General features: G+C 42.7%; 1 protein-coding gene across 3 annotated transcripts in view; it reads right to left on the bottom strand.

Annotated features, from left to right (window-relative positions):
• atxn10 (ataxin 10) overlaps nucleotides 1–21,079 on the bottom strand; it is a 350,575-nt gene that overhangs the window by 124,222 nt on the left and 205,274 nt on the right. Inside the window, exon 10 of one of the 3 annotated variants that reach the window (XM_068051271.1) lies at nucleotides 17,595–17,914. The exons of the other annotated variants lie outside the window; for them this stretch is intronic. Coding sequence (XP_067907372.1) covers nucleotides 17,891–17,914 — 24 coding nt within the window. The 3' untranslated portion in view covers nucleotides 17,595–17,890. Of the gene's footprint in view, nucleotides 1–17,594; nucleotides 17,915–21,079 lie in introns of those variants that run through there. 3 annotated transcript variants of the gene reach the window in all.

The following is a 21,079-nucleotide window of genomic DNA, read 5'->3' as shown; positions in this document are numbered from 1 at the left end:
GCAGGCTAATACAATGGTTTGTGCGGGAGCGAGGAAGCAGGGCTGTGCTGAGAGATTCTTCGAGATTGAGCTCCAGACCACCAGGTATTTTTCCAATTCCAAGCAGAGGCCAATCAGATTAGTTCTACATGATCCACTGGTGGAGGCTTTCTTAACCCAACATCAAAAACTAGTGCTGCAGAGCCTGGAGATGGTGACGAGATTATCACAGCAGAAGAGAAATGTTATAAAAGCAGAAGAGTGGAATGGGCACCAGAAAACTAGCTGTTGAGAAGCCTGGACATCCTTATGTGGAGGAATAAAACCTTTACACTAAGAAAAGTGGTACAGTTAGTCAGTAAACAGCATAAGAGGCAGCATGTTTTGAACAATTACAGACACTCCATAAGAGGTAAACAAGCCAGATGGAAGAAAGCTGTGCAACAGAAATTAATGTATGCCAATTTTCTTTTCATTAACTATTTGACTGGGGATAGTTTAACTTAGTGTTGCAGTTACAATGTACAGAGATTTGACACCACTGAGGATTTAGTACCGGCTAGCCAAATTGGAATGGTCTGCTTAATACAGTACCTGATCATTAATTCCTGCATGAACAAAAATGGTTCAAGATCACTTCAGAGATACTACATCGGGAAGCAGGAGGAGGAAACATTTGTATTCTATGACAGTAAAGGTTGTCAGTAAAATATGAGAACATTTATTTAAAAAAAAGTATTAGCTTACATGAAGATACTGTAGCAGCCTTTGTGCAGAGATAGAGCGAGACACCCCTATGCATAGAACTAGTGATAAATAAATCCAGTGCGTTGTTAGACATTTAAAAAAAAATGCTCTTTCTACTTTAGTTTCACAACTTTTGATCTTGTTTTCTGTTTGTAGGAACTACTTGTAGCAGGAGCTGCCTTGTGCCGGCAGCAAACTTCATTTTATGCAAGCATGTTCCTTTGAAGATGGCAAATCTACCATTATCCCAGTTCCTTTGTTATCTGACATCAAGATTCTCACACTGCTTTTCTGCTTTCCTTTCTTGTCCCCAGATCAATCACAGTCTCAACCTTCTTTTCTTAAAATAATATTGATAATTTCAAGTTAACCCTTGTCCTTTTTGATTCCTCCATGTTTTGTTCTTTTAATTCTTTCATCATGCTGTCATGTACTGCTTTAAGTGTGTTTGATACTTATGAAACTGTGCATGCTGATAGTAAAATTACGTTGTGCAGACATGATGGTAAAAATAAAGTTGAACATCCTATCATCCATCACTAAAACAGCCTCAAAGTGGCCTCTTGCGAGACAGAGGAGGAACAAATGAAGTCCGGTTTAATATAAGCCAATTTTATTTACATAAGGTCTGCGACAGTGGCACTAGCTTCTGAATAGCCATCTGTGGTCAATTGTAAACTTGCCAGGATTTAATAAGTTCGGCAGTTGGGTCATCCTTGTATTGGATGAATTAGGCTTTGGATTCTTTACATTGGGAGGACAACAATTTAAGATACTATTTCCTCTGTGTACTATGCATTTCAAAATTCCAAACCCTTGCATAAATAAATTCCAAACCCTCAAACAAATAATAATAAATGTACCAGAAGTTGTGTGGTAAAATTTAAAAATATTGCATTGCACCTGTTCAGGGAACAGTATGGACAATTTTCCTGGCCTGAGCTATTAGCATGGCTCCAGGTCCATTCTCCAACAGCCTTTTTCACTAAGAATGATGGGGGAGAAGGAAGGGAGAAAATGGGGTAGGAGAGTAGAACTTGGAGCTCAACCTCAGGCTTGACTGCTGCCTTAGGACCTTCTGCAACTATTGCTCTTCAGCAAAGCTAAAAGGCGCAAAGGCCCAAAAACTGTCCTGTAAATAGAAGAGGTAAAGAAAAAAACTAACTTTCAGTAAAGCTTAGTCTTTGCGGTACTCCCAAGATTCTGCAGACACCTACATCTGTGCAGGGACCAGTGTAAGCCCCACTGCCCATTTTATGGGATGCTCTTCCCTTTGGGCGTTCCACTGATGGAAGCAGAGGAATATTGTGGGAAGGTTGGGAACACCTCAAGTTGCCTCGTTTAAATTCTAATGCTGGACTGTACATTCTGTAGGCACATACCCAGTATAACCTAACGAGGTAGCTCCCAAGACAGTGCAGGTGGCTGCGCAGACATGATATAATGGTCTCCTCGACCTTGTCCTCTTCACTGCACCTAGGGAACACTCAGTTACCAGGCACAATGAAGAGGAAAGTATGCCCTTTTTTCTCTCCAACTATAATTCTTTCAGCATTTCTTAAAAGTAATGGTTTAGAAAAGGAGCTTTTGAATCCACAGTGATGTGATTTAGTTTTGATTGTTAACAAGAAAACCAACTGCTGGTCAAATAGGGGTGTCAGAGTGTTCTATCAGTGAAGTGATAAAAATGTGGAGATTAAGTAGCAAACAAGGGAACAACACAATTAAATAAATTACTTGACCACTGGATAGAGATCCCATTAATACCAGTTAAAAAAAAGTCAGTCAGAAAAACATATGCACCCTCTCAAATGCAATTACTATCTAGAAACTCATTTATTTCCCCTTTCCCTTCCCCCCACCGCCCCCCCCCCCCCCCACCCCATCTCCCCTGCTCCAAATCAGGTATTAATACCACTGGAGAATATGACATTTATTGTATCCATGGTTGATTGGTTGCTGCATTGTGCTCTACTTTAACAAACATCCTGAAAGCAATATGTAATTGCTAAATTGTTTTTCAAACAGGAATGGTAAGAAATATTGAAAGATCTGCAAGTGTACAGAACCTGCCACCACCTCAGGACATGCAGAGCGCTTTACAGCCAATGAAGTACGATTGAAGCAGTCACTGTTGTAATGTAGGAAACACGGCAGCCAATTGCACAAAGCAAGATCTCTGGAATGGGACTTGAATCCACAACCTTCTCACTCAGAGGTGATAATGGTACCAACTGAGCCACAGTTATGGTTCGTTTCTGTTGATGTGAACTGGTGTTAGGAACACTGGACCTTGCAACATGATTATGCCTTATAGGTTGTGATTTCTTTTTAAAGTTCAAGATGGAATCCAGGAGATCAGCTGGCCTCACCTTTACTCTGCAAGAGGTTACCAGGACAACAGAGGGAACAGATTTTTTTTGTGTCTTTATTTTATTTTATTTCATCTTAGTTTGTTCAGTTTGCTTACCCACTGTTTTTTTTTCATGTTTGTACTTGCAGCTGTTCAATTTTCAGTCCGTTAACACCCTATCTGTACTAATGCTTTGTCTTTCAACACACTATTAACATATTGTTTGCCTTTGCTCCACGACCTTCTGGTCAGCTATTCTGTGACCTTGTCCTATCTACACCTTCTCCTTTGTTATCTCTTGCCCCACCCCCACTTTACTTGCTTATAACCTTTCACATTTCTAATATTTGCCAGTTCTGAAGGGTCACTGACAAGAAGAACAGTACAGCACAGGAAAAGGCCATTCTGCCCTCCAAGCCTGCGCTGATCTTGATGCCTGCCTAAACTAACACCTTCTGCACTTTCGGGGCCCATATCCCTCTATTCCCTTCCTATTCATGTGTTTGTCAAGATGTCTCTTAAACGTCGCTATCGTATCTGCTTCCACCACCTCCCCTGGCAGCAAGTTCCAGGCACTCACCACCCTCTGTGTAAAAAACTTGCCTCACACATCCCCTCTAAACTTTGCCCCTTGCACCTGAAACCTATGTCCCCTAGTAACTGACTCTTCCACACTGGGAAAAAGCTTCTGACTATCCACTCTGTCCATGCTGCTCATAACTTTGTAAACCTCTATCATGTCGCCCCTCCACCTCCGTCGTTCCAGTGAAAACAATCCAAGTTTTTCCAACCTCTCCTCATAGCTAATGCCCTCCAGACCAGGCAACATCCTGGTAAACCTCCTCTGTACCCTCTCCAAAGCCTCCACGTCCTTCTGGTAGTGTGGCGACCAGAATTGCGCGCAATATTCTAAGTGTGGCCTAACTAAGGTTCTGTACAGCTGCAACATGACTTACCAATTTTTATACTCTATGCCCCGACCGATGAAGGTAAGCATGCCGTATGCCTTCTTGACTAACTTATCCACCTGCATTGCCACTTTCAGTGACCTGTGGACCTGTACGCCCAGATCTCTCTGCCTGTCAATACTCCTAAGGGTTATGCCATTTACGGTATACCTCCCACCTGCATTAGATCTTCCAAAATGCATTACCTCACATTTGTCTGGATTAAACTCCATCTGCCATTTCTCTGCCCAAGTCTCCAACCGATCTATATCTTGCTGTATCCTCTGACAAACCTCATCATTATCCGCAACTCCACCAACCTTTGTGTCGTCCGCAAACTTACTAATCAGACCAGCTACATTTTCCTCCAAATCATTTATATATACTACAAACAGCAAAGGTCCCAGTACTGATCCCTGCGGAACACCACTAGTCACATCCCTCCATTCAGAAAAGCACTCTTCCTTTGCTACCCTCTGTCTTCTATGACCGAGCTAGTTCTGTATCCATCTTGCCAGCTCCCCTCTGATCCCATGTGACTTCACCTTTTGTATCAGTCTGCCATGAGGGATCTTGTCAAAGGCTTTACTGAAGTCCATATAGATAACATCCACTGCCCTTCATCAATGATCTTCGTCACTTCCTCAAAAAACTCAATCAAATTAGTAAGACACGACCTCCCCTTCACAAAACCATGCTGTCTCTCGCTAATAAGTCCGTTAGTTTCCAAATGGGAGTAAATCCTGTCCCGAATAATCCTCTCTAATAGTTTCCCTACCACTGACGTAAGGCTCACCGGCCTATAATTTCCTGGATTATCCTTGCCACCCTTCTTAAACAAAGGAACAACATTGGCTATTCTCCAGTCCTCTGGGACCTCACCTGTAGCCAATGAGGATGCAAAGATTTCTGTCAAGGCCCCAACAATTTCCTCCCTTGCCTCCCTCAGTATTCTAGGGTAGATCCCATCAGGCCCTGGGGACTTATCAACCTTAATGCTTTGCAAGACACCCAACACCTCCTCCTTTTTGATAATGAGATGACTGAGACTATCTGCACTCCCTTCCCTAGGCTCATCATCCACCAAGTCCTTCTCTTTGGTGAATACTGATGCAAAGTACTCATTTAGCACCTCGCCCATTTCCTCTGGCTCCACACATAGATTCCCATCTCTGTCCTTGAGTGGGCCAACCCTTTCCCTGGTTACCCTCTTGCTCTTTATATACGTATAAAAAGCCTTGGGATTTTCCTTAATCCTGTTTGCCAATGACTTTTCATGACCCCTTTTAGCCCTCCTAACTCCTTGCTTAAGATCCTTCCTGCTGTCTTTATATTCCTCAAGTGCTTCGTCTGTTCCTAGCCTTCCAGCCCTTACAAATGCTTCCTTTTCCTTTTTGACTAGGCTCACAATATCCCGCGTTATCCAAGCTTCCCGAAACTTGCCAAACTTGTCTTTCTTCCTCACAGGAACATGCTGGGCCTGGATTCTAATCAGCTGACGTTTGAAAGACTCCCACGTCAGATGTAGATTTACCCTCTAACAGCCGCCCCCAATCTAAATTCTTCAGTTCCTGCCTAATATTGTTATAATTAGCCTTCCCCCAATTTAGCACCTTCACCCGAGGACTACTCTTATCCTTATCCACAAGTACCTTAAAACTTATGGAATTATGCTCACTGCTCCCGAAATGCTCCCCCACTGAAACTTCGACCACCTGGCTGGGCTCATTCCCCAGTACCAGGTCCAGAATGGCCCCATCCCTAGTTGGACTATCTACATACTGTTACAAGAAATATTGTTTTAATTACTTCCTCATAAGATTTACATTAAAACACAACCTCATCAGCGCACAAGAAAATTCAAACTGGAATGCTCACAAAATTCTGACCTGCAACGATAACTCTGCTTCTCTCTCCACAGATGCTGCCAGACCTGCTGAGTATTTCCAGCATTTCTTGTTTTTATTTAAGTAAGAAATATTGTTTTACAAGCCAATGAAGTCACCTTCAGCAGAATGCACTGCAAGGAACAGTATCTTTTGATCAGTGAAGAGAAAGTGTGCTACAAGCTGAGTACCTCAGCAGTCCTGTTTTCAGAGTACCGAAAAAGGAATCACATTCATCTTTAAAATGTAGAATTGCAAACAATGAAGGGTTTAAGTCCCACCTTTAAAGTACATTTATTTTTTGGCATAACATAGCCATACACATTCTCAAACCTTTAAAATTTAGAGATATGTACTCTATGATGTCATGATACATGAAATATTGTTTTAATTACTTCCTCATAAGATTTACATTAAAACACACAACCTCATCAGCGCACAAGAAAATTCAAACTGGAATGCTCACAAAATTGCCCTATGAATGTTGTTAAATCGTGACTGCAGAAGCTGTTCAAAAGCACTCACTGTCAAGAGATGAGGAATCTCACAGATATAGCAGTGTTATTTTGAACAAAATTAATTGGCTTTTTCATTGTTTTGTACTTGTGTGAGTGCCTTTTAACATTTCACCTGGTAAGGTACAAGTGGATACTGTTTTGATATTCATTTTACTCATCAGTATTTAGACATTTTGGAGATGGTATAATTTATTACATGTGTTCTTGAGTGGGGGCGGGGGAAGAGAGTAAGTTGCTAAACATTTATTCACAAATGTTTTTCCCCCAAAATTGAATAAGATGAAGTAAATAAATTTGGATAAAATCTAAGGAATCTATAACTTAGAGGTCATAGGTTAGAGTTTATGGGATCACCAAACTTTGAGGTCAATTATCCATCTCACCAAATAGCAAAAATACACATTCTGGTCACAGAAAGTTCCTGAACAAGCTGGAAAAAGCAATAAAATGTTTCTAAATTAACTAACACTGTTTCTAGTAATGAATGTTTGCAAGCACACAGACAAACACAATGAAGGTGTCCAACATGGTCAAAAGAATTATAAAGGATAAGAGAATCATGAAAAAACTCTATTTTGATTCATCACACAATACTGCCACAGTACTTTATAAAGGTTGTGAGGCCTCGTTTAGACATTCATCTTTTAACTTTTCTATTATTGCTCAGTGTCTGTTTCTCCTCTGTAAAGTGCTGGGCTTCAAGGATGGGAAAAGATGCAAGTACATTCCGCCTGAGCCTTATGATGTTTTGTGACATGATATAAAACATACGATCTGCTTATATAACCTTCATGAGATTTTGGGATCTGGACATTAATCCTACCCTCTGTGCATCACTCTCTTGTTTGCATACAATTACATGCCTTAATTATCCTGAAGGACAGTTGGAGGTAATTCAGAAAACAGAGATCCACTCTGCTCCATTCCCAACAGTGCTATATGGAGAGTGGAGGCACTGGATAATACATTCCACTTCATCTGCATTAGAAATCATAATTAAAAACCAACAGCACGTAGGCTGAAAATAAGAACAGAGTTGGCACAGAACAAAATACCAAGCTTGGGTAGTCATGACAGTAGTACAATGATGTGTTAAATCAGGGCACCACAATTACAAGTCTGACCAGTGAGGTAACTGGGTCACCATCATTGTTGGACCATGACAAGAGTCAATGGCACCACTATGATGTAAAAGTGCCTTTAGACCCAATTAAATTTAGGTTGGACAACTTCACTGCTGTTCTGAGTTTGGAACTAAAATATAGTAAGACCACAGTTCTTGGTCCAAAATGTTTAATTTGTGCCAAAAACAGAATCAAGCATACCTTATCTTGCACACCCTGTCTTTTGGGCTTGGCAAATTAGCTACACCTGGCTCAAACATTGTGTATGTTCAAAATACGCCAAAGTACTTTTGTTCAAGGAGCAAAATGGAAACAAAATACAAGGGGCATAAGAACAAAAAAAATTGACTATTTTGTTGGTTTCAAGATATTCTGCATGTTGCATTAAGAGCAGAATTTTCTGCGCAACCGGGAAAGAACTTAGTTTTTACTTCAAGTCACGTTCGCCTGAACAGGTCTTTATTCTCAAAGCAGTTGAGAGAAGTTTGAGGTTGAGAAAGCCTTGAGGCAATGTAATGCAGAAATTACTGGTATGCAAGTAAGGTAGGGCCTGTTCCAACAAATTCTTGTCCACCATTATGTAAAAAGAAGCATGTCTGTACTGCAACGTCTCTGGTATTTTCAACAAAATATATTTTATGAGGTTACTATTTTTCCATTGTTCCTTAGAACAGAGATTCATTTTCAGACAATATCCTGCTATCATATTGCAGCCTGAAAGATGAAAAACATTTTGCAACTTGAACTTTGGAAGCAGTTTGTTAGGTTTAAGAGAGAAATTGGTCAATTTTATTTAAAAAAATAATGAAGTGATTCTCCAGGCTGACTTGACTGAAGTTTACAGAACTCAGTATTCATTTTTTAAAAATTCATTCATGGGATGTGAGCGTCGCTGGCCAGGCCAGCATTTATTGCCCATCCCTAATTGCCCTTGAGAAGGTGGTGGTGAGCTGCCTTCTTGAACCGCCGCAGTCCATGCGGGATAGGTACACCCACAGTGCTATTGACTTCGTAGCGGTTAGATACAACTGAGTGGCTTGCTAGGCCATTTCAGAGGACATGTAAGAGTCAACCACATTGCTGTGGGTCTGGAGTCACATGTAGGCCAGACCAGGTAAGGACAGCAGATTTCCTTCCCTAAAGGACATTAGTGAACCAGATGGGTTTTTACAACAATCGACAATGGTTTCATGGCCATCATTAGACTAGCTTTTTAATTCTAGATTTATTAATTGAATTCAAATTCCACCTTCTGCTGTGGTGGGATTTGAACCCATGTCCCCAGAGCAATACCCTGGGTCTCTGGGTTACTAGTCCAGTGACAATACCACTACGCCACTGCCTCCCCTGTGTACCTCCAAGTGTACCTTCATCACTAATTTAAAACAGAGAAATCAATCTTAATGGGGATAAGACCCCATTAAGTTTAAGGAGGATCTTTCTTCATCCTGAAGGAAAACAGAAACCATCCTATTAGGGGGATTATCCACGTCCTTACCTCCACAGTAGTCTTATAAAAAAAAACAGAAGGAAGTGTATTGAGAAAAGGCAATTTGACCAATCAAGGCCATCCTTTCCATAGACCATCAAGCTCAATCCTATCCATTTAACCTTTTGAGGAAAATTTCCTCGAAGTCCAACCTCTTTGCCATCTTGCCCCCCAAACCAAATAAAGGTTGCAAACATGCAAAATGCCAGAATACCTATTTAGCCTTCCATCCTACTTCAAACATCCTTGACCGCTTACCTTTCCTCACCTTAGCACCTTAATCTTGATTTAATATCTCATCTAAAAGATGGCAACTCAATCATTGCAGTACTCCCTTGGTGCTGCACTGTAGTGTCAGCCTAAATTATGGACAGAAGACAACAATAGGCATGAGGCCAGCTCACTTGTCATACATAATGCTGTGAGCAACAACTCGACTGCTTACAATAAAATAAGACACATTACTTATTACTCCCCATTTTGCAGTTGCCATTTCAGTAAGAAAAACATTTTTCTTCCTGTGTGCAAATCTCTCTATACTTACAGAATATAACATGCATGAAGGAGAGTTTTGTACACCAGAGTTTACAGTAGCTAGGTAATCCAGTCACTGCAATATTAAATCATATTCTAAAACAAAAACCCTCTTAAAATGTATATTTACTAGCTGCTCAAAATGTAGCTGTCCCCTTCCCAGATATTGCATAACTAACACTGAACTTTGGCTGGTTATTATGATGCAATTTAACATGTGACAATCAATTTGATAGTCACATTATAAGTCCTCAAGGAGATTCAAATCTTGAAGAGCATACAGGTAAGCAGGAGAGCACAAGACAATGCTCTTGTTGTAACCTAATTCTGTTGGTTCCTGAAATCAGGTTACAAAAAGGTCAAGAGAAAGACACGAATGCAAAAATGTAGGCTTTAAGGCACCATTAGGGTGAGAAATTCAAATGCTCATCTTTTCACCCTTTTTAAAATAAAGTTCAAGCAGTTAATGGACAGACGGCTGAATTATGTTATGTTTCATGGGAGAGGTGGCAGGCACTAAGAGTGTAGCTCGCTCTTGTGCACCGCAGCCTCACAGCTCCAGGGACCCAGGTTCGATTCTGGGTACTTCCTGTGTGCAGTTTGCAAGTTCTCCCTGTGACCGCATGGGTTTTCGCCGGGTGCTCCGGTTTCCTCCCACAGCCAAAGACTTGCAGGTGATAGGTAAATTGGCCATTGTAAATTGCCCCTAGTGTAGGTAGGTGGTAGGGAATATGGGATTACTGTAGGGTTAATATAAATGAAGTCCTCGAGGCGGCCAACATCCCCAGCTTATACACATTACTGAGTCAGCGGCGCTTGAGATGGCTTGGCCATGTGAGCCGCATGGAAGATGGCAGGATCCCCAAAGACACATTGTACAGTGAGCTCGCCACTGGTATCAGACCCACCGGCCGTCCATGTCTCCACTTCAAAGACGTCTACAAACGCGACATGAAGTCCTGTGACATTGATCACAGGTCGTGGGAGTCAGTTGCCAGAGTTCGCCAGAGCTGGCGGGCAGTCATAAAGGCGGAGCTAAAGTGTGGCGAGTAGAAGAGACTTAGCAGTTGGCAGGAAAAAAGACAAAAGCGCAAGGGGAGAGCCAACTGTGTAACAGCCCCGACAAACAAATTTTTCTGCAGCACCTGTGGAAGAGCCTGTCACTCTAGAATTGGCCTTTATAGCCACTCCAGGCGCTGCTCCACACACCACTGACCACCTCCAGGCGCTTACCCATTGTCTCTCGAGATAAGGAGGCCAAAGAAGAAGAAGTATAAATGGGTGGTTGTTGGTCGGCACAGACTTGGTGGGCCGAAGGGCCTGTTTCAGTGCTGTATCTCTAAAATAAAAAAAATATAGTTAAAAAGAATGTTTGTAAGGTTTCTTGGTAGCTGGGGCATTATTCTGTTGGGAATATGAGAAAGCAGTTATCCTGCACAGAGAATTGAGATTAAGTTTTAGGTGGGTATGGCAGCCAATTTATGAATTTATGCAAGGGTGGGCATCTAGTCACAAATTCACAAAAGCAAAATACTGTGGATGATGGAAATCTGAAACAAAAACAGAACTGTTAAAAGTTAGAAATGTAACAGGTTTTGAACAGAAGAGACAAACTGAAATCTTGTCAGAGAGAAGAGCAGAACTTCTTCAAGATGGGCATTCCTGGAAGAGAAGTGGCAGTGAATTAAACACCAATTCAAAAACAAAATACTGCAGATGCTGGAAATCTGAAACAAAAACAGAAAATGCTGGAAATAGGAGGTCAGGTAGCATCTGTGGAGAGAAAAACAGTTAATGTTTCAGGTCTGTGACTGCCACAAATCCACTTTTTTCTGTGAATTTACAGATCAGAAAATTCCAGTTTTCAGCTTTTAAAATTGCAACCGCTTATATTTTAGATGGCCATTGCCTGGATTTTGAAAATGCTACAGGGATTGATGTCTTGCAAGACCTTCAAAATCCAAAGAGTGGGAGTGAAGCCTTAGCACAGGTCAGGAATTGGGGTGACGAGACAGTGAACTTGTGGATTGCCTTCAAAACTGGGAAATGACAGTACAAAGGTCTTCAAGGCATAAGAACATAAGAGCTAGGAGCAGGCGTAGATAATTAAACCCCTCGAACCTGCTCCACCATTCAATATGATCATGGCTGATCTCATCTTGGCCTCAACTCCACACTCCTGCCCGTTCTCCATAACCCTTCAACCCATTACTAATTAAAAAATCTGTCTATCTCCTCCTTAAATTTACTCAATGTCCCAGCATCCGCCACACTCTGGGGGTAGTGAATTCCACAGATTCACGACCCTTTGAGAGAAGTAATTTCTCCTCATCTCTGTTTTAAATCTGCTACCCTAAAACTATGACCTCTTGTTCTAGGTTGCCCCACCAGAGGAAACATCCTCTCTACATCTACTTTGTCAATCCCCTTAATCATCTTCTATACCTCAATTAGATCTCTTCTCATTCTTCTAAACTCTAGAGAGTAAAGGCCTAAACTGCTCAATCTCTCTTCATAAGACAAACCCGTCATCTCTGGAATCAATCTAGTGAACCTCCTCTGAACTGTCTCCAATGCAACTACATCCCTCCTCAGGTAAGGGGACCAAAACTGTACGCAATACTCCAGGTGCGCTCTCACTAATGCCTTGTGCAGTTGCAGCAACACTTCCGTACTTTTATACTCTGTTCCTTTAGCAATAAATGTCAAAATTCCATTTGCCTTCCTTATTACCTGCTGCACCTGCGTCCTAGTTTCCTGCGATTCATGCACGAGGACACCCAGATCCCTCTGCACGGAAGCACTCTGAAGTTTCTCTCCATTTAGATAATAATTTGCCTTTCTATTCTTCCGATCAAAATGGATAACCTCACACTTAGCCACATTAAACTCCATCTGCCAAATTTTAGTAAACACAAATTAAAGAGGGAGTGGCAGCATAAATTAGATCAAATGTAGGGTAGGGAACAGAAACTAAAGCAGATCCAGGGAGGGGATCAGAAATAGGTTAAAAATAAAAGTTAATCAAAATAAATTAAATGATTCTAAAAACAACAAAGGTAATTTCAAATTGCAGTAGGAAACCTGTTGACTTATTTTTCACTTTTGCAAATACATTCAGGTGGCTACAGCCATAGTGTAGAAAAGCTGTCGCAGAAGTTAAATTTTGTAATAGTAATAAATAAGAACTTTAAAGTATATACTTTGCTATTTAAACACATTCTTTCCACAGATTTTAATTCAAAAACAATAACCAACTTCTGTGCTGGCTCCTTCATCTCTTGCACAGGCTCAGTCTGGTCCTTCAGAATTAGGCCAGCTCAGTCAGTGGTGACATGGCAGAATCACTCTTGATGGTGGACTTTAAAGTCTCCAATCTAGAGTCAGTGGAAACCAGTAGGAAGTTATTTTGGCCTTGATTGAGCTGAAGCCACAAGACTACATGAGGGCTGAAGCCAGTGTTGAGGACTACCAGGGCCAAGCCCATCCTACAGTACAACACTGTGCCCCCTCCTCTATTAGATTCACCGGATCACTGGGACAGAGACAAACTCAGAAATGGCGATGAAGGAGTCTGGAATGTTGGCTGATAGATATGATGATGTGAATACAACTATGTCAGGCATTTTTCTCTTATGATTGCATTCTGTCACGATTCTTTATAACTAACTGAATTAGTAAGCTACTTCAGAGGGTATTAAGAGTCAATCATATAGTGTGGGACTGGAGTCATTTGTAGGTCAGACCTGGTAGGAGTGACAGGTTCCCTCCTCTGAAGGACATTAGTGAACTAGTTGAATTTTTATGACAAAATGGCACTTGACAGATCTATATCCCTATCAAGTAAAGACTTTTTGGTTTCTAGGCATTAACTACTAAGTACAGGTGCTTAATTCAATGTTCAAATTGCAGAGTGAGGATTATTGTCAAGGATGACATGTTACATGAGCAAGCTGTGACAAAGGCTTAAAAAATAAAATCATTTAGCTCCAGAGCTTCAGGATTTTGCTCTAAATCTATCAAAGTTATGTGTGGCCATTCCTGTTCAACGTTGCTCTGTGAAACCAACTTTCAGCTCCACTCATAATCCTGACATTGCTGTAATAACATCACAATACTCCATGTTTAAGCTCGGAACATGAATTACACTGCACAAAGTGTTACGACCAGGTGAGGAAGGAGTCTCAGGCTTCCCTTTTGCCCCTTTCCTGGTTTGGCCGTAACAGTGTTTATCTTTTAAAACACAGTGATTTTAGCTTACCACCTCAGTGACCCTTTGCCCACTGCACTCTAATTGTAATTGCAAATGAACCAATCAGACAGGTTTTCTGAGGTTTAAACAAGAAAGATGTAAGTTTATTAGCCTTACCACTCTAACTTAGTTAAAATTACTAAAATACGTGCTGCAACCACACCAGCATGCATACAAGATAAAACACTTCCACTCCTCGCTGAATGAAATGCGACATCATGGGAGCATTTCATTATAAGTTAGAAGGAAGAGAAAATACAGGAAAGCACACATGCCTTTCCCTCATTCATTCCCATTCATTCAGAAATCTTAGAAATTGTTTCAGCCTGTCTTTCCTTTCTTGCAGTGCTGCTTTAAACTGCCCTTTTCCCTTGAGGTGGGTCTGAGATAGTTATGTGTTGCCCAAGGGGTTTAAGGTTTCTTCACTATCTGCTTGCAATACGTTGGGAATGGGCCTCCCAATAAACATGCGAATTTTGGGGAGGTTTGAGGTTTGCACATTTCCATAATTGTCTAGGGTGCCTTTGTTCCTGTTGGGGTCTGCAAGGGGATGGGTAGGTTTAAGTAGTTCTGGGTTGGAGCTCTGATCATGAGAGTCAGCAGTGGGTGGATCCACTCTGACTCAATTTCAGTGCTCTGGTGAGTCATGCAAGTACTGTTCATTTCAGGGTATTGTTAGTTCCCTTCTGATTATGGGGGTGGGGGGGAAATACTTTGCTAATCTTCCCTTTGTCCTCTGGGACACTCCTGCTTGCAGGTATTTGTCTAGATTCCACTGCCCACCCCTGTGGCACTTTGACTAGGTGAGGCATCACCCTCACTGTTTCTCTGCCCTCTTGAGGACTTTCGTTGTCCCTGCAGGTTTCTGCAAATGCTGTTAGAAACCCTGGTAGGGTGCTTCAGTCGTCTGCATTTACATAGGAGGATGTGGGGTCTAATTGTTCCAACATTTCAGGGTTGGCAGACCGGACAGTAGGGGTTTCCATTTTAGAATCCTCCCGTATCTCCTTTAACCTGTCCTCTTTGTCCTTTTTGTTCCCTTCCTCTCGAACTCTCTGCCAGACCTGTGCCTGTCTGTTGCCTCTGGTTCACAGCAAGGGTCCGTTCCAATCACCAGCCCTCTGCTGGAGGGTCCTCCCAAAAGCCGGTACAGGAATTAGGGGTGCAGATTTCACTACAGGCTGGGGTTTCCCCTCAGCCCGGCACGTATGGTAACTCCTACAGTACTCCACTACACTTTTGTGGAGTCTTGACCTGTCACACTGCTGCCTTGTGCAGGCTTTGGCTTTTCGTATACCAACATTGTAATCGCATGGGCAATTCTTAATATTTCTGTCCAGTACCTCTGCAGCATCACTAACTGGTGAACTACTGTCCATTCTTTGTCCTCAGGTCTGTGAGGAGAACTCCACTTCCTCATCAGTGCCTCATTCTTTAAATAGTAGCAGTCAGGGACTCCCTCTGCTTCAACTTCAGTCTGGGCAGCCTGTGCTAACTCTTGCAATACTGGGTTGGCTTGCTGAGCCTCAAGTAAGGAAGATCCATTTAACCCATTCCCTGGGTCCTGTAACTTTCCAAAGAAAGTTTCAGACACACAGACCACATGGTCATCTGTCTGCAATGCCAATTCAGTCTCCTCTGGGGGAGCTGGTTTGGCCATGGCCCGAATCACTACACATTCAGGGAACTGCAGGGGACCGTCACTGCCCTGTCTCCTTGACCTCCTGCGATCTCTCTTTCACTACTGGGGATGCTACCACCTTCGCCCCCATCAGATCATTACCTCGGAGTAGGTCAACCCTGTCCACAGGCAAACTAGGGACAATCCCTATGGTCACCAGTCCCGAAACTAGGTCGCACTCCAAATGCACCCGATGTAAAAGTACGGGCGTACACTGCCCTCCAGTACCATTCACCACCATTCTGGTATTTACTGCACTCTCTGGGGGAAATGCCATGCCTTTTCCCAGCAAAAGGAATCTGGTGGCCCCTGTATCCCTGAGGATTACTATGGACTTGCTTGCCCCACTCGAGGAGTATGGGGTTACTCTCCCTTCAGAGTCAAAATCCTGATAACCTTCAGATATCCTATTAAATTTTCCTGTACCCGCAGCAGTATGTTTTCTGGGTCTTACTGCTCCTGCAGTTAAAGCCACAGCCTGCTCTGCTGCGCTTTTCATCAAGGTCCCTTCTCCTGCACTGAGCGGGTGTGCCCTGATTAACCCTACAGGCTTTCCCCATAGCTTCCAGCAGTCAGCTCTTAGATGACCTACCTTATTACAATGGAAGCACACAGGCCTCCGGGTTTCACTCCTACTTTCAGAACTATCCTTTTTGGCTGGAGGAGGGCCCCCTGTGTGTCCAAATTTTCTTTCTCTGCCAGGACTGCTTGAGCTCCTATCACCTTCTCATCCTTTGTACTTTTCGGATTTGTAGGGGTGACTAGGAAAGGTTTACCTAGAGGAACCGACTTGTATATTAGAGCAAACTCATCAGCCAGCACTGCAGCTTGCCTCACTCTATGTACTTTATGTTCCTGCACATGGGTCTTTATGGAGAATGGGAGAGAGTTTTAAATTCCTCGAGGAAAATTATCTCTGAGATTTTCATAGCTGAGCTGTACTTTAAGAGCCCTCAACCACTGGTCAAAAGCCAGCTGCTTACTTCTCTGAAACTCCAGATATGTTTGATCAGCTTGTTTCTGGAGGGTTCGGAACATCCGACGGTAGGCTTCCGGTACAAGCTCATATGCTCAGAGGACAATATTTTTAGCCAGTTCATAATTTGATGAACTCTCATCTGGCAACAGGGAATAAACCTCATGGGCTTTTCCGGTTAATTTACTTTGCACCAGAAGACTCCAGTTCTCAGCCGGCCATTTTAAACTGCCTTGCAAGTTTCTCAAAAGATACAAAAAATGCTTCCACGTTTCCCTCATTGAATTTTGGAATCAATTGGGAAAATTTTTAAAACTCAGCAATCAGCCCTGCATAACTTGTATTATCCATGTTAGCCAGGCTTTCACCCCCTAGTTAACTCAAGCCGCCTCAGCTCTCTTTCCTCCTGTTCCTTCCGGAAGTTTCTTTCTCTCTCTCTCTCTCCTGTCCTTCTTTCTCTCTCTCCCTTTCCTTGTCTTCTAATTCAAGTTTCCTCTGTTCCAATTGTATCTTTGTCAATATTACCTTGTCTGACTCGAAAGCTAACCCTGCCTCTGATTCTTCAGATTCGAGGGAAAAATGGTTGCCTGCTAGTCTTAGGCGATCCGATTTCCTATCTTTGGCATGGAAAGTGATCTCACACTGCTCAGCCATATTCCTCAACTCCTCCATAGATACTGCCTTTAACTTCTCCCAAGTTATTTCACCTTGGCTTGCAGAGGTACTGGCTTCGATCGTGGACATGTTGGTATTCAAGCACACAAATCACAAGTAAACCTGTATTGAAATCTTTTCTCTTTTTTGATTGGAATCAATTTGATTTCCCACTTCCAATTTCTCATTTGTCTGTGGGTCCAATCCAGATGCTAGCCCCCAAACTTCTGTTACGACTGGGTGAGGAAGGGGTCTCAGGCTCCCCTTTTGCCCCTTTCCTGGTTTGGCCGTAACAGGGTTTATCTTTTAAAACACAGTGATTTTAGCTTACCACTTCAGTGGCCCTTTGCCCACTGCACTCTAATTGTAATTACAAATGAACCAGACAGGTTTCTTAGGTTTAAACAAGAAAGATGCAAGTTTATTAGCCTTACCAGTCTAACTCAGTTAAAATTACTAAACTACGCGATGCAACCACGCCAGCATGCATATGAGATAAACGCACACACAAATAGATACAGAGGGGGAGAAAGAATTGTGGGAGGTTGGGTGTGGGGGGGGGGGGGGTGGGGGGGTGTTGAAGTAGGGTTGGCAATAAATGGAATTCAGTTCCTGTCTTTTGTTTTTGATGTAAAATCCTTGGTTGAAGTTGAGGCTTTGGAGTTCTCGCTGGGGCCCAGCACACAGTTTCCGACTTTCTTCTCTGGTATCAAAAGGCTGAAGTGGTGCTCTGTCTTGAGGCTTAAGCTGCTACCAAGTATCCCTGGGACTTTGCTGGAGAGAGAAATGGAAAGATAGAGAGAGGTCTTCCTTCCGCTAGCCCTGTTGCAGGCTCTTTCCTTTCTCTGTGGCACAATTTAAAAAGTCCCCAGTCTGGCCAGCAGGTACGTCATGTGACCATATCTTTGTTTGAAATGGCAGCTTATTTAGGGTGAAGGGAGGGGGGGGGTTGGTTTGCTGGACTTCAAAGCTTTCTAGACACACTCGGTGGGGGGTGGAGTTCTGGCTCTTACACAGACAAGATGTGGATTGTCACTGTTACCCAGACTAATCTTGTTAATTGAATCAGTGAGCACTCCCATTGTCTCTCTATTCACCTGTCTCTTAGAATGCAAATGTGCAACCATGTTTTCAGCTGCTCAATCTAGTGGTCTTTTTAACAAATTATGTGCAATGTCCAGTAAAAAAAAACAATGTTCAAGTCGTGTCCCATATGACAAAATTAATATGTTTCCATTTGGCAGGTGTGATTTCTGTCACAAAAGGGATTGGCATTGACCACAAAAAGGAAGACAGATTACGCAATGGAGAAATGAGGTAGTAACGCACAGACAAAAAGGTCATACTTCGAAAGACTTAAATCAACATAATATAAACTGAAAATGCCCAAGCAGTGAGAAATCTGAGACACTAAATGTAATACATGACCCAGTTTATTAGAGATGCCACAGCAGGTAGTTCAAAGTTTCAGTCAATAATGGCAAATGCCCAGACAGTATACTGGGAATGGAAGTGGTGGCACCCTGAGTGATGGTGACTAGAACACGATTAAATTTGGCATGATCCGGGATAAATCAGTAGTCTGATGTAACAACTAGCATTTATGTGTGCCTTTACATAGGAAAATGTCCAAAGGCATTTCACAGGAACAAAGTCAGACAAACACTGACACACGTCAAAGGAGCAGATATTAGGATGGGTGACTAAAAACCTCGTCAAAGAAGTAGCTTTTAAAGGGTGTTCATATGCAATTTTAAAGCTGTTTTTATACAGTCATTCTTTAATTTGGATTCTGGGATCCTAGTGTCTGGTAAGCCAGCTATATAGTATATAAAGCCTTTCATAAATATCCACGTGAAAAGTGCCTACTTAAGTTTAAGACAGGGAATATCATTGATAAAACCAGGGAGTGGATAAGGAGCCTTATGAAAGCAAGAAAGCAGCAGGCATTAGTTAGGGGAGATGACCTGTGTGGACTGCCCTAGATATCAGTCTTCAGTATCTGTATTGTTGGATTTATATTAAAGACCTGAATTCAGAAATACAATGTTGCTCATGATACTATACTAAATGGGGTTGGGGGTGGGTGGGGGGGTGGCGGCGGAGTGGGTGGTCAGGGAATGTAAAATCCGATAACATAGCAGAAGAATTCCAGAATGAACTAGATATTATTTGCAGATGGACAAAACCATGATAGATGAAATCAACACAGATAACTGCAAGAACTTGTACACCGGAAACGAAAATGGAGAACATACTGTACAAATAGCGTCAAACCAGCTAGAGGAAAGATATGAGTGATGCTTAGAAAAAAGGTCAGCACAGCCTTAGCAAAACCAGTAAGTTAATACTGGGGCAAAGTACTGCAGATATTGGAAATCTGAAATAAAAACAGAAAATGCTGGTAATACACAGCAGGTGTGGAGTGCAAAACAGAGTTAATGGCTGGAATTTTACCAGACCTCTGAAGACAGGCTCGGAGGCGGGAGAGGAGGTAAAATGCTGGCGGAAGGTGTTGGGAGGGAAGGCAGACATCTTCCTGCCACCACAGGATATTTTGAAAGGTGGGAACGGCAGTGGCTCGGATACACGACAACCGGAGGTGGGTGGCCAATTAATCCAATGAACTGGGCTATTAATGGCCATTTTACATCCTTGCCAATACCGGAACACCCCCCACCCCAACCCCCACGATGTGGGGAGACCGCCTGGTACAGCGAGGCGGCCTCCCAGGGGGTGGGGGAGGGTGGTGGGATGGGTCTTCCTTCTTGGTGGCTTTTTCCCCCTGGAGGGGCCCCCAATGGCAATGGTCGCCCCCGGAGCTCCAATTCCACCACTGGAGGGTTCACCCCTCCGATTGCCGGGGCCTGAATGCCCGGCTCGGGCACACTAAAAACATTTCTCACCAGCCCTTTGAAGGCACCTCAGCATGGAGGTGCCCTCTCCTTCTCCCTGCAGCAGCCACTTCTATCATTGGCGCCGCCGAGGCTGCAGAACTGCTGACCCTTGATTGGGCTGGCAACTTGGAGAACCAGGCCGCCATCCTTAATTGAATGGCAGTCCTGGCGGCAGTCTCTTAATTAGCTACCACCAGAAAAATCGCTTCCCCGGTCCCGCCGTTCGCCTGTGGGGGCTCGGGGCCTGCATTTGGTCCCAGTGGCAAGACTCAAGGTATGCTGGTAAAATTTCAAGCAATGCTTCAGATCAGTGACAAAGGCCTATGGAGCATTTCTAACATTTAGAGTTTATATTGGGGTTGCTGCTGGCTGCGTAAGATCCCTCTAGCAGGAATCAGCAGTGCTTCCACCATTCTAACGTTAGCATAGGAGCAGAATCACCTCTCTTCTCTACCCCTCATATTGTCCCTCCATTTCTTCTGTACTTCTGCTCAGCTTGAGCAAGAAAATGACATGGAGTACGATTATGAAGAAGTCTACAGGTAATAAATTCCATTCTTCCATTCATTACCTATAGTTTGGTTTTGCTCCATTAGAATGCAATGCTTTGCTCAGTGAAGCATTCTTAATAAGTGATGACTTAAGTACAGATTCTAGGACGCAGTTTCCCCAGGATTTCACAAGAAATCATATTAAAATGTCAAGTTCTTCAAATCCAGAGTGTAGAAACAAAATGAAACAAGGCTGCTGCCTCCTTGTTTTCAAAGGTCAGGATAAAGCACCAGCTAGTCTACACTTTTTCACATTTAGGCAACCTAAGGTTAGTTTATACATGCCCTTTGAATATGCACTTCAATTAAACAATGTGCTGCAGCAACAATACAAACACTCTGTTTGATTGACAGGCTGGGCGTAGGGCTGTCCCCTAATCATTGTGTTGGGAGAAAAAGCTAACTAAACCTAAACAAATGTCTAGGCAAGCGTAAGGTTAAGCATAACTGAGAACATTAATCACATGACAGAAAAACAAAAGGAGAAATAT

The sequence above is a fragment of the Heterodontus francisci genome, chromosome 18 (genome assembly GCF_036365525.1).
Source record: "Heterodontus francisci isolate sHetFra1 chromosome 18, sHetFra1.hap1, whole genome shotgun sequence".
Lineage (NCBI taxonomy): Eukaryota > Metazoa > Chordata > Chondrichthyes > Heterodontiformes > Heterodontidae > Heterodontus > Heterodontus francisci.
Note: the sequence above shows the minus strand (reverse complement) of the source record. Positions and strands in the feature narration are given on the sequence as shown.